The sequence below is a fragment of the Callorhinus ursinus genome, unplaced genomic scaffold (assembly GCF_003265705.2).
Source record: "Callorhinus ursinus isolate GAN/ISIS: 27379988/994484 unplaced genomic scaffold, GSC_fseal_2.0 scaffold79, whole genome shotgun sequence".
Lineage (NCBI taxonomy): Eukaryota > Metazoa > Chordata > Mammalia > Carnivora > Otariidae > Callorhinus > Callorhinus ursinus.
The window spans coordinates 1,986,615-1,999,714 of record NW_027397141.1 but is presented as its reverse complement, the minus strand read 5'-3'; the positions used below and the strand labels follow the sequence as shown (position 1 = coordinate 1,999,714).

General features: G+C 47.5%; 1 protein-coding gene across 1 annotated transcript in view; it reads left to right on the top strand.

The window, feature by feature from the left end:
- Positions 1–13,100, top strand: part of COL4A1 (collagen type IV alpha 1 chain) — a 140,139-nt gene that overhangs the window by 73,110 nt on the left and 53,929 nt on the right. The window contains exons 3-10 of the mRNA XM_073887444.1: positions 8,011–8,100; positions 8,192–8,236; positions 9,236–9,280; positions 9,388–9,450; positions 9,948–10,001; positions 10,154–10,180; positions 12,086–12,169; positions 12,253–12,334. Coding sequence (XP_073743545.1) covers positions 8,011–8,100; positions 8,192–8,236; positions 9,236–9,280; positions 9,388–9,450; positions 9,948–10,001; positions 10,154–10,180; positions 12,086–12,169; positions 12,253–12,334 — 490 coding nt within the window. The remainder of the gene's footprint in view (positions 1–8,010; positions 8,101–8,191; positions 8,237–9,235; positions 9,281–9,387; positions 9,451–9,947; positions 10,002–10,153; positions 10,181–12,085; positions 12,170–12,252; positions 12,335–13,100) is intronic.

Sequence of the window (13,100 nt, the reverse complement as noted above, 5' to 3'; positions counted from 1 at the left end):
CCTCATGGAACTTAAAAAAGGCGCCGGTGCTGTTGAGTGAAAGGGCAGCTCTCCTCAGGCATGATCATCGCTCCCCCCCCAACCCCAGTACAGTGTGGTAAGCACTCATTCATAAATAGAACCCCTGTGTAGGGTCTCTTCCTAGCTGGTGGCTTTGATGCTCCTGCACTTTGCTCAGCTCTGTGCCTGTTGGACCGGTGCCTCCTCCCCCCGCTGGGCTGATGCTGAGCTGCAGCTGGATTTTGCCCCCTACTCACTGCAGTGCGCTACATGAACAGCCTGCCACAGCCACAGGGATGGTCGGAGCTGCAGTATAGCACCTTTTCTGTACTGTTTTCCTGCTTTAAAACACAATCTTTAAGTCTATATATGAGAAGCAGGATGTACGGCAACAGGATTAGGTAGAGGTATTCGTGATTCTGACTTTCATGAGAATTCCGTGTCATGAAATTAAGTTTTTAGCAAGGGAGATGTTAATCATCTTTTTTGGAGGCCATTAAAAATTGGTTGGATTTTTTTTTTTCCCTCACAGATGACAAAAATCAGGAGAATGGGTAAATTTCCTTATGTATAGGTTTCCTATAAACTTGCAGTAGAAGGGACCAGAGAGAAGCCTTTAAGCAAATTCCCCTGGCAGTTGGGTAGTTAGTAACTTTCCTTAGAGACCTCCTTGATGTCCTATCTGTACTTGTTTCATGAGTGTTTTGTAGGACTTAACATTTTTCTAGGGTGTACTATTTCTGTGCTGTCATTCAGAAAACTGAATTTACTTTTTTTCTGTATTACTGTTAGATTCAGATACTCCCAGTTTATAAAATGAGTGGACAAAGCAGTCTGAGAAATAGCCATAATTCGTATTATGGGTGGAGTCATCGGCATTCACCTGCCACTCAGTAGCCTTGATGTTCAAGTTACTAGTTTCATATTTAATTAAAATTCTTTCTTTCCCTGGGTGTTCTGTCTTTTAGACCTTATTAAACTGATTTCTCTGAGCTGTGCCCATGCTAATATCTTCAACGGCACTGAACAGATAATATATTAATATAATGAATGTTTAAGAGGCTGAAAGCTTCAGGTTCCACGGGGTTTAATTCGAAAAAAGTGTAGTCCCTTTGCGCCCCCTGGTGGTGGGAAGCCAGAGCCGTGGGGGGCTTTCCTTGGACAGGAGCCTCTCAAAGTCCGTTCACCCTTCACTTATTGCCCCTTAGTTGAACTGGGTCGGTTAGATGTAATAGTTTTCTTCAAATCCCCTGTGTCTGCGAGGCCTCCCCGAGAAAGGATGTTTAGCTGAGATCCTGGGGCTGTGCCCGGGTGCTAGGGGATGGTGTGCGTGGAGCAGGAGTACAAACATTTCAGGTGGGAGCGTCCCTCTCTGAGTCCGGCCGGATGGTGCCCCGGGGGTGGGGACCCTGGCCCAGGAGGCGGTGGACAGCCGGGGTGTAGCGCAGAGCAGGGTGGGTGGGGGTCTGTAGGAAAACCCATCAAGAGATGTGAACCTTCTCATTGAAATTTGATTGTGTTTAAAGGAGCGTGAGGCCAGGAAATACAAATGTTTCTGGAGAACAAACTGCATTTGGTTGTGGTTTGGTGGGAATATGGAAATAAGCTATCGATTAGATTCCCTTTATCAGGAAACGTATACCCGGGATTTGACTGAATACATCCACGATACTGGAAAAAAGTTACCACAGTATTTTTCTTATTTCCAATTTGGGAAGCTGACTCCTTCAGGGGAATGACTTAAAATATTTATACTTAGAAATATTTTGAGCAGATTACTGCTTCAGAGGAAGAATTAATGAAAAGTTAGGCTGGTTTTTCAGAAAGAGTGTGAAACACATGATTGAAGTGAACGCCTGCTGCTAAAGACCGCAGTCCTCGGCTCCAACTAGGGGGAAATGTCAGGAACTTTCTGTAGGTCCCGAGGACCTTTGGAAGACTCTCAGGGGGGATTTTCTCTCCCCCCCGCCACCAACAGGTTGTCAGCACTCAAGTGTGCCTTTCATTTTAGAAAGTTTTTTTCACTAGATCAGTGAAGTTGAACAGTTTGCTCTCAGATGGCTTTAGGGGAGCCGTCTTCGATTTATATTGAGACGGCACTTAGAGCTCTTTCAAGTTTTTGTGTTGAATGACAGTTCTTTAGGAAGTATTTTGTGAAGAACTCTTTGCAATTCTTTTTTTCTCACAAGTTGACGTACAAAGTGGAGTTTTGTAGATCAGAAAGGATCTAGGGTTCTCTTCTTTGCAAATGCCCAGTGATCAGAAATAAATTTGTGCACCTACCTCGTCTGTACTCGGTCGCTCTGCTAGTTTCGTGTTATGTGTGACTTGAGCCGTGAGCTCTACCAGGCAGCCTCATAGCAATGCTGAGATTCCAAGAATTGTGCTAGAATTTACCGTGGGCTCAAGTGTTTCAGCACTGGGATTTATCCAAAGGAAGTCTGTCCCTGAACACGGAGACTTGGAGAAGGTTCTGTGTATGCTGTATCTGTGGGCTGTCTGAGGCTGACAAGCTATCAGCTGGGCATGCGCGGGCCTTGTCTAGGAGACGGATCTTTGTTGCCTGGAGAGTGGTTCTGCCCAGCATCGCTGCGGCAGGATGGCCAGCCTAAAGCTGCAGTCTGGTCTGTGCAGGTGGGCAGAGGGAAAGAAAGGCCTTCCAGCCAGCTCCCACTCCCACGGCTCAGCACGCAGGTTGACCCAATTCTCCATGCAGACTCGACCATCTGCAGCCCCAGAAGTCACAGCAAGCCTGGCGGAGTTAATGTGGCGAGAAGTGGGGTGGGTCTGCTTGACCAGACCAACCCCCACGGGTTAGCAGAGGCAGGATGGGTTCAGAGTGCTCCTAGGAAGAGAGCGGATCTGATAGCACACCAGGTCATGAACTGAAAGGTCATGGGTTGGGGGATTTTTTGTTTTTTTTTGTTTTTTTTTTTTTCTTTCTTTTTAACACCTTTCTGATTCTTCTCTTCCCTTGAATTTGTAAAGGTGGGAATGTCCTCATTTCTAGGAATAAAATCTTAAACGCTTATCTTTGGTCCCCCTGCATATATAATTGTTAAAGCTCTTAACACATATTTGCTGGAGAGCCACAACATAGAGATTCCAAATACTGACTTTCAAGCTGAACATCACCAGGGCTTGAGAGAGAAAGTCAGAGTTCGGGGAAGAAAATAAAGATTGGTAGCCATATTTTTTGACCTTGATTATCTTAGTCTTTCCTGCTTTAATATTAAAATATTAAATGCAAGAAACAATAGTAATGATAGAGTGGTTTCATGAAACAATTTTCTTGTTATATTTAATTCATCAAAGAAGCATGGTGTACATTAACATACATGCATTCTTTTAGGAATCCAGGTACATGTCTCATAGTGCAAAGGAGAATCAGTATGCACGTCCCCTTCTTAGGGAAGCGTGTGTAGGGCTCCAGCTTCGTACTGCCCCCCCGCCCTGCCGCCGCCGCCGGGAGTGCCGCCATGATGTCAGGCTTCGCCATGTGGATGGAGCTCCCAGTGGGGCCTCGTCACACAGTTTTTCCAGGACCCCGTGACACTTCCCACCACTTTCCCAACAGTGTCGGCATTCAGGAAACGGTCCTGCAGATGTCTGATGGTTTTTGGGCTCAAAGAATTGCTCTTGTGGAATTTTTGGCTGAGTCCTGTGTCACCCGTTGACTGTGACCCATCATTTGAAATCATTTCCCCATCGCTGAATTCTTGGTGAGGTCTGGCTCCAAAAGCAAATGCTCTCATTCCTTCAGTCATTTGCAGCTTTGCTTGGAAGTTGAAATCTCCAGGCACCAATGACAGAAAAAAACCAGCTGATCCAGTGTCATGTCTTGACCGTGGCTTGCTCTCCCTGCAGCTGCTTCGGCCACAGGCGCATGTGTCGCCCAGGCTCCGATGGTGCCCATGAGGCTTTAGACCGGGGAGGGGGCCCCAGCTGCCTGGTCACCTTACTTGTAACCACGCTCTCAGTTCCCAGGATGCGTACGTGCAGCCTTGTTTCATGCTAACGGTCATGTACACTATTGCTTAATTCATCATCCACACACCACTTTTATCGAACTCAAAGATTGTGCCAAACACTGTGAATGAACAAAACTGTATCCCCGCCGTTAAAATACTTACTTCCAAGAGGTGGAATCCCAGCCACAAAATCTAGTTGACCTCGCTTGTTGGGTCTGTTCTGCTTTGTAATGGATGAACCCAAGCACAAGTAGGTGTAGATGGCTCTACCCACTACAGTCGGGCCTGCCCAGAGGCAGGGAAACATTTCTGGTTGTGCTTCTGTCCATTATTTTAGATGTGAAAAATAAATTTAAAATTTAACTAAAACAATGTGATCCCATGCTGACCGTTGAAACAGGCATAATATGGCCTCTGATAGTAAGACTTGGTGACTGCTTATTCTAGATCTATTTTTCGTTAACTTCAGTGTTCGTTGTTGGTAATTATGTTATCCTTCGGAGTTGGAAGCTTCACATTATTTCAATTTCAGCCATCCTGGGAGCCTCAGTTGAGTTTGGATTTCTGACTTAGATAGGAAGGGGTAGTGTTTTAGCCTTTGATTTCCATTATGAACTTGTTTCCATAAGCATTTTAAGAGGAAGGGAAATAATTGATACTATAACAGTCTTTTGTTCCCATATTTTATGGAGTTTTTAAAAGTATGTCCGTGCTTTAGATAATACATATTTTATGCAAAATTTTTAAGTTACTCCGTCCATGAAACTCTATTTCATGCCCAATTTAGAATAGCTAATTTTGATGCCAAGATTATTCTCTGTGGCTGTATTCTTTCATCTTTATAACGATGGCATTTTGGTCTTCCTCTTTAAATTCTGAATTCCATCATTTGAGGATGCAGTGGTAATCACTTCACTGTTGTTGGTACATAAACTTCTTTTTAATTAGTATAATACATTGCACTGACGTTGAAGAATAAAACTGTTAAATGCAATTGCATCAAAACTTTTGTGTAATGTTTTACCAACTTCTCTTTTCTTTCGTCCACTGAAATGTTCTCGACTGTGATGAACCCTGGTTGTGGGTTCCATTTGTGCCTGGCACGATTATGTGGCCGCCATGTCCTTTCGGACCTTGCCTTTGACACATCATGGGAACTAGGTGACTCAGGGGCCTATTTCTCAGGGGTTCAGACTGTGTGCATCCTGCCTTGAGCTCCAGCACGGGGGTGGCCGCGTTGTGGTCTCGCTGTTGCAGCTGCGTTGTCTGGCTTACACACGACCAGCACAACCCGCTCTGCTTTTCCTGCGACGGCAGTGGAGACCTGTTAACAGCTCAGAGGAGTAATGCGGCCTGCAGGCGGTGTGCACTGCTTGCCAGCTAACTGTAGAGCTGTTTGAACGTTTATCCTGTCTGCTGGCTCTGCTCTGGTGCCCATAATCGCTTTGGACAGGGCACGGGATATCAGATGATTCTTGTGCACTTTTGTCTGAACAAAAGAGTGGGAAAGTTAAAAAAAATATGTGGGAGATAACAAGAACCATGTTGATGGAGGAGTCACTTCCTTTTTAGCTACTTAATTTCAAAACTCTTGGGATATACAGATTGCTTAAGCGTTCCGGTGACATTTGGGAAAGAATGTGTTCCTGTGTGCAAGCAAGGACTGGGAATCAGATTTCTGAGTTCTGTTCCCAGCAGCATGCAGGGGTCACCCGGTGACATGTGACAAGTCAGTTAAGCGTCAGAATCCTAGTGCCCCTATCTGTTGAAATGGACATAAAAGGGGATAAGTTAATGTTGGTGAATTGTTTAACAGTTTGCTGGGAACCAACTTGCTCTAGTGACCTAGAAAAACCATGGACTGTGGTGCAGGCTGACCTCATTTCTATTTTTGGCTTTAGCGCTGACTCAATGAGAAACTTGTAGAAATCAGCTAATCTGGCTCCCGGCCTCCATGCATTCCACGGTTAAAATGAGAATTATAAAGTCTTATCTGCACTGGGTCTCATAGTGATATAGCTAAATACTAATTAAGTACTAAAAATATGCCACCAAATGCACTGGAAACTCTTACATTGATGTGCCTCTCGCATTTCCTTCCGATGTCATGTGAGGCTATTTGGGGAGACACAATTCAGTGTTCATTTTGTTTTTGTAGCCAGCTGTTTGCAGTTCAAATCTCTTCTGTTTCGGGTAAAATTTTCCCACATCCGAGTAGTAGGGAGGTCGACATGATGACGAAGTGTGGTGTGTCTCTGTGGTCAGCGTTCTCTGCGGTCGTAACACACTCTTACTAGTTCAGGTTAAGAATGAATATATGTGAGTAGCCTTCCAGTTGAACCAGTCTTGGTCTGAGAGTGCTTTTCTTCCCCAGCTGTCCCAGGCCTTAGGGAGAAGGAGCCAGCATTCCGTGTCAGATCCTATGCTGAAGGCTCTGGGCTGTCAGTGTCTGCTCCTCTGGCTCGGTTCTCTGGATGCCGCTGTCCAGAGCGGTGTGCCGGGCTGCAGGCCTTAATTTTCTTTAATCCATTCACTATTTTATTATACCCCTGGATTCTGCAATAGTCTCCTTCACATTGATTCACACGCTGTTCTTGACTCACACCTCCAGTGAATTCTGCAGTCCGTGCAAGCACAGCGGTTGGAGTCGCATGTGCAGAACCACATTCTGCATTTTTAAAAATGCAACAGGCAGTGAATTTGCCAACAAGTGCCAGGACTGGCTGAGTGGTTCGGAAGGAAGGGCGGCTTCTAGAGTCCTTGCCCTGTCTCCCTCCAGCTGTGCCACGGTGCAGCACTTCTCGGTTACCCGTGGTGACCTGCCTTTCTGGGGGTACATGTGGATGTTCTGGAATGTATAGCTTGTCGGTTTATTTTTACTTTGAGCTGACAAAACTGAGAAAGTACAGGTCACTACATCATCCAGAGGACCTTCTTCTGCTTTTCAAAGTCAGCTGGCAATGGCTGCCTCATCTGCTCCTTTGTATCATAAGGTTGCATTAGAGTCCACAGAGTGTGTAAAGAAAATGGGTCTTCTTGATTTTGTATCCTGATGATGGGTGATTTTCTGTTGGCAATCTAACAATGGCAGTCTTCCTTAAATATCGTGTAAGCAGGTCATGGGCTTGCCGATGCCTCTGGGAGAAATGCTGTTTCCAGTGTCAGAGGTGGACGCCACTTTCCTCCACGTTCTGTGCTTGTTGTATTTTTGCTTAGTTTCTTGTGCTCACGCAGCCTCGGTCAACCTCGTCACCATCTGCTTGCCACCACCCAGCCTCATTGACTCCTTTTTTCACCTCACATACTTATTTTGCATTCGCCCTTCAAGGGCCAGCTTGGGGCTCAGAACCCCAGCCTTTTGGACTGTCCTTTTTCCTTTTTGAGTGTATTGTGGCCACATGTGTGTGTGTTCAGGTGTATAGCCACCTGAATAATAGTGTTTTAAAGATAATGTTTCTTATTTCTTTTTGCTCCTCGAGGGCAGAGACTATAATTAAACTTGGATCATACCTTTGCAAAAAAAAACACGTTTTAAGGACACTTTTGAACGCCCATTATCAGATTGCGGATTGCACAGAGAAGTCTCTGCATCTTGTGCTGAAGCTCACACCGTGAGCTCTGTCTACACAGCTCCTAGGAATCTGAAGGAAGAACTTGACCGCCAGTCTGCTTACAGAGTCCTAGCGCGCTGTGCCTGCTGATAATATGATCCCACTAGTTGAATCCGCGCGCAATCAATTCGGTGAAAAAAACCCCAACTATTCGTTATTTTATTTACCCAACAAATTATTTAGCATTTGGCATATAGTATACAGAAAGCATTGTGCTCGGTGTTGTGTATGAAGAAGATACCTGTCTTCAGAGAGCTTGACGTGCAGTAGAGACAGGCCTCCTGAAATAGGAGCTAGTTTGCCGCGTTGGCTTTCACGTGCCCGCACACACTTGCGCGGGGCTGGGCGGCACGTGGAAGGGTGAGTACCGGTTCGTTTCCTCCGTTTCTTCTAACATGCCTTTGGCCTGCCCTGCTGCTCCTTCGTAGGGCGAGCGAGGCCTCCCAGGGTTGCAAGGTGTCATCGGGTTTCCCGGGATGCAAGGGCCCGAGGGGCCACAGGGGCCCCCAGGACAGAAGGTAAGCTTGGCTGCGTGCGTCACGGTGGGGGCGGGGGCGGGGGTAAGGTGATCTGCGTTCTTGTCACGGTGGCATCTCTGTTTGGTTCCAGGGTGACACTGGAGAACCCGGGCTGCCTGGAACGAAAGGCACAAGAGTGAGTACAAGTGTGGTCCAGGGATGCCTCCCAGAGACGGCTCTCTCCCCGCTCCTGCCTCCCAGCAGTCCTGAGGGGCGTCCCCCTCTGTCCCTCCTCCCCGCCCGTCCTGTGCCCTGCCTCTCTGCCCGGAGCTGCCACTGCGTGTGGCCTGCTGAGGGCTGACGTGAGTGCTGGCCACGGCTCCACCCGCCCCCGCATCCTGGTGGCGGCTTCTCTCGCCCGCGCTTCTCCCGTTTGTGCTTCCTCACGGGCTCTCACGGACATGCTTTAATTTGGGGAGATGATAGGTCTACAAGTCATTGTAGAAAAGGGCTTCCTTTATTGTGGAAAGCGGTGACATTTTGAGAGCTCACCTCGCTCTGCCTTCTTCACCCCCTACTTTTGTGTTGTACTTCCATTCCTGGGAAATGCATAGATGAAGACCTTGGAGAGCACGTTTTGAAAGTGGAGAAACGGAAAGACACTGTCAGCATTTCCTTCCGCTGTTACCCAGCTGGGGAGAAAGTTGCCGGCACTCCTGAGTCCTTGGGCAGGAGACAGTGGAGAGGGTCCCGGCGCTGTTAGGGAGGGAGAAGATCCAGAGCTCCACCAGGAATGACTTGGTTTTCTTCCCCCGCAGTGGGATGATTTATCTTACAAACTCTTCTCCTCAACAATCTGAATTTTTAATGTAAATTCTATCTGTTTATACATATGTAACTTAGTTGTATTTATATGCATATGATGTATATAACATATATGTTTTTATATATAATAATATATTTCACCTAGAAATCACCAAGTATGAAATGAGGACAGAGTTATTTTGTGAGGGTGCAGCCTTGATTTTAGAAGTGATTCGGGTCAGCTTTGGATGTAGACTTGCCGCCTCCGTGGGCTGGGCCCCTGGCAGAATGCCATGTGCTGGGTGTGGGTGCTGCCCTTAGCCAGGTGGGTGAGGTGGGAGGAGATGAGGGCCCCAGCACTTAGTGCATTCTCTCATTTCTATCCTTACAGGGACCCCCCGGAGCATCAGGTTACCCTGGAAACCCAGGACTGCCTGTATGTATATAAAATGCACGTGCTTCCTCGGGGAGACATTTCAGGGGAGTGACACAGCACCATCGGGTGACCCTGTTTTGGCTACCTTTTCACTTTATTGATTGCAGGGTATTCCTGGCCAAGACGGTCCCCCCGGTCCCCCAGGTATCCCCGGATGCAATGGAACAAAGGTAAATTTGGGATGAAGACCCCCTCCCTCATGTTCAGGCTACCGGACTTCCCGTGTTGAGAGGTCGGACGGTGCTGTCCTGTGAACACGGTTTTACTTGCCCCAGTTGGAAAGTTACTTGCCTCAAAGCACTCTTTGTTTGATGAGGAGATCCAGTTTCCCCATATTTAATGTTCAAGAAACATGTAATTGTGCCTTTCTTTTTTGTGGACTCTTATCCTGCAGTTGCTTTAAACATGGAATTTCTTACTTATCTGTTACTAAAGCAAATAAGAAAATGCTATTATTAATCCTTGTTCCTGTTAATTATATTCTCAAACAGACATCTTCTATCATGAAGTAGCACTGGGCAATAAAGCTGGTAACAGATAATTTTTAGGATAGGATTTTCAGCAGCCAATGAAGTATCTCAGAAGGGGAGGACAGAGTAACTGAGGGGCTGTCTGGAATGGTGTCCTGTGTGTCTCGCACCCGACTGAGTCTCTGCTGTCCCCTCAGGGCGAGCCAGGGCCTCTGGGGCCCCCGGGTTTGCCTGGATTCGCTGGAAATCCTGTGAGTATAGTGCTGTTTCCATCAGAATTTCCTTTTTTTTGGTTGTAATTCTTCTCTTTTTGTTCCATTTTCTTTCCTTTTCTTGGACTTACATCTTAATGCTCATGATGTTTTGAGAGAAACGAAACTGATGCCACCCTTGTCTTTTCCAGGGACCGCCAGGATTACCAGGAATGAAGGTACGTACATACACGTTGCTGGGTTCGTTGCAGGAGTAAAGCACGTGCCAGACAAACACATTTATTTCAGATCACCTTCGTTGATTGATTGCCTGTTAATGTGTTCGTCTAAACTCTGCTCTGTTACACGAGTATCTAAGTCATAGGCACAAACTTAAATTTTAGTATGTAAACTTGATGGGTGCGATTTCTGAATAGGAAATAAGCAGAAATAGGAAGCACAGTGTGATGGTGAGTATTGGCAGATGTGAGTCCAGTCCAGATTAATTCTCTGCATAGACAGTCCCAGTGATGCTCCTTTTCCTGAGCCATGGGACAGAAGTGCTCAGTTACCATGTTTAATCTATATGGTGTCACTTAAATACCGTCGTCATGTTGCCTGGAATCTGGAGTCACTCTCTATTGTAAACTCTGTGATTCCTGCAGGAAAACCCCAGTTCCTTTAGGTTAGATCCCTGGTGTCCTGCCACCGCCCCCTCCTTATTCTGAGCAAATCCATGGCCTTTCTCAGTTTGACTGTCCCTTTGTGTCAGGATGGGACCCAGCACCCTCTGCCTGTGGTGGGGAAGGGAAACTCTGAGCCCCTCCTGCCGTGGTACCCGAGCGGTGGGGTCCCTGCTCCCAGCCCAGTGGGGGCAGGTCCTTCATCCACACTTGCACCATGAGCCGGCACGGGGGTGGATCCATGCAGGTGCTTAGCCCTGCCCTGGCCCCTCCGGCATTCTTCCCTGGGCGTGGGGGAGCAGAGAACCCTGCCCACAAGTCCTTCCCAGGTGGGTGGGCCACGGCTCCCGCTGATCTGACTCAGGGTGCGTGCCCCATGCCGCACAGCCGTTCGGAGGGCAGGGGTGTCTAGGTGTTTGGAGCAGTCCTGCTGAGAAACGGCATCCTCATGATCGTCTGGTATTTTAGTCAGGGTTCTGTGGAGAACCAGAACCAGTAGGGGGTGTGTGTGTATTTATGTACATATGTGTGTATGGACATAGATGTATGTCTCCTGATAGATTTATTTTAAGGAATCACATAATTTTTTTTTAAAGATTTTATTTATTTATTTGAGAGAGAGAGAATGAGAGAGAGCACGAGAGGGAAGAGGGTCAGAGGGAGAAGCAGACTCCCCGCTGAACAGGGAGCCCGACGCGGGACTCGATCCCGGGACTCCAGGATCATGACCTGAGCTGAAGGCAGTCGCTTAACCAACTGAGCCACCCAGGCACCCAGGAATCACATAATTGTGGGGGCTGGCAACTCCAAAATCTACAGGATAGGATGACTGGCTGGAGACCCCAGGATCCCAGTTCAGAGGCTGTGTGGAGGCACAATTCCCTTTTCCTTGAGGGAGGTCAGGTTTTTTCTTTCCTCTTGAGGCCTTCCCCTGATTGGACGAGGCCCACCCACATTATGGAGAATAATCTACTTTACTCAGAGGCTACTGATTTAAATGTTTATCTTATCTCAAAAACACCTTCATGGGGACATCCACACTGGGGCTTAACCAAATATCTGGGTATCGGCCTGGCCAAGTAGACATAAAATTTACCATCACAGCCTGCTTTTATAAAAATGCTCATCCTGGGTCTTTTTGTGAAAGGTAATCTTTGTTGCATGAGAGCGCTCGGAGCCTGTGGCCCTGATATGCATGCTGTCTTCGTGGCGGGGTGTGGGGGTGGTGGATGGCCATGGGCACGTGCCGTAGCTCCTTTCACTGGCTGAGCCGTGTCTGTGGCACATGACGCTGGGCAGCAGTGAGTGGGAGGCGGCCAGTGTGTATATTCCAAGTGTAGACAGAGCCTAAATCCCAGATTCCATACCAGTAATGCACGCCTCTTCTTCAGTGGGTTCTCAGTTTCTTTATAGAAATACCAGTATTTTTGATTTTTTTTTTCTCTTTTTTCATTCCCCCAGGGGGATCCAGGTGAAATCATTGGCCATGTGCCTGGGACCCTGTTGAAAGGTGAAAGAGGATTTCCTGGACCCCCAGGAACACCAGTAAGCGTTTGCTAAATAACTATAAGCACACGCAGAGTCTCTCCTACTTCCCGTGTAATTCTTCTGTTTTCAATAACTTACAGGGCTCGCCAGGACTGCCGGGCCTGCAAGGTCCTGTTGGCCCTCCGGGATTTACCGGGCCGCCAGTAAGTGTCGGGGGGACCTGTCGGAGCCACTCACTGAAAGAACAGCTGTGTTGAGGCATGAAAGTAAATCCAGTGTGATGATGATTTCACATAGTTGTGCTCTCTCTTCATTTGGTTTGGGAGAATGAGCTGCTTTCTTGGGAGGGTGTTTGGCACTTAGGGGGCACATATTCCAGAGCCCTGGGGAGAAGGCTAGTGGTGATGGTGCATGTCAACATGTCCCACACAGATAACACATTCGTTACTGGAGGGGATGGGCGGCTGCTGGCGATACTGTGGCCTGAGGACGCTAAGTTCAGAGATGGACATGTAGAAACAGTCATCCCAGAGGGCCTGGCTCTGTGGGGCCGTGGACTCAGGACAGGCAGCAGCGGGAAGCTGTGCTGTATTTGTGATAAGGACTGAGCACCGGGACATAACCCTCCAGAGGCTCCCCTCTCTCTCACTGGCCTCCTGCACAGCCAGTAATTCCCAGTAGGAGGAGGGCCCGTCTCCTCCCACTTGCACATTCTGAGAGCACAAGAGAGCCAATACTAACGAGACTTACCCATTTGTCAAGGGCCATGTTTACTGGCAGCGAATACTGTTCCCCAGACTGGCATCCTCATACTAGCCTGCCTGAGAGTCCTTGAGAGATTTTCAGGCCTCCCTTCCCCGCCCGCCCTCACTCCCTCCCTCTCAAATCCAGCAGTTCTTCTGTCCATTCTTGCAAATGTAACCTCTTTTATATTCTTGTAAATAAATGGACTCATTTTTGTGAAGAATGACTAATTTTTTTTTTTTTA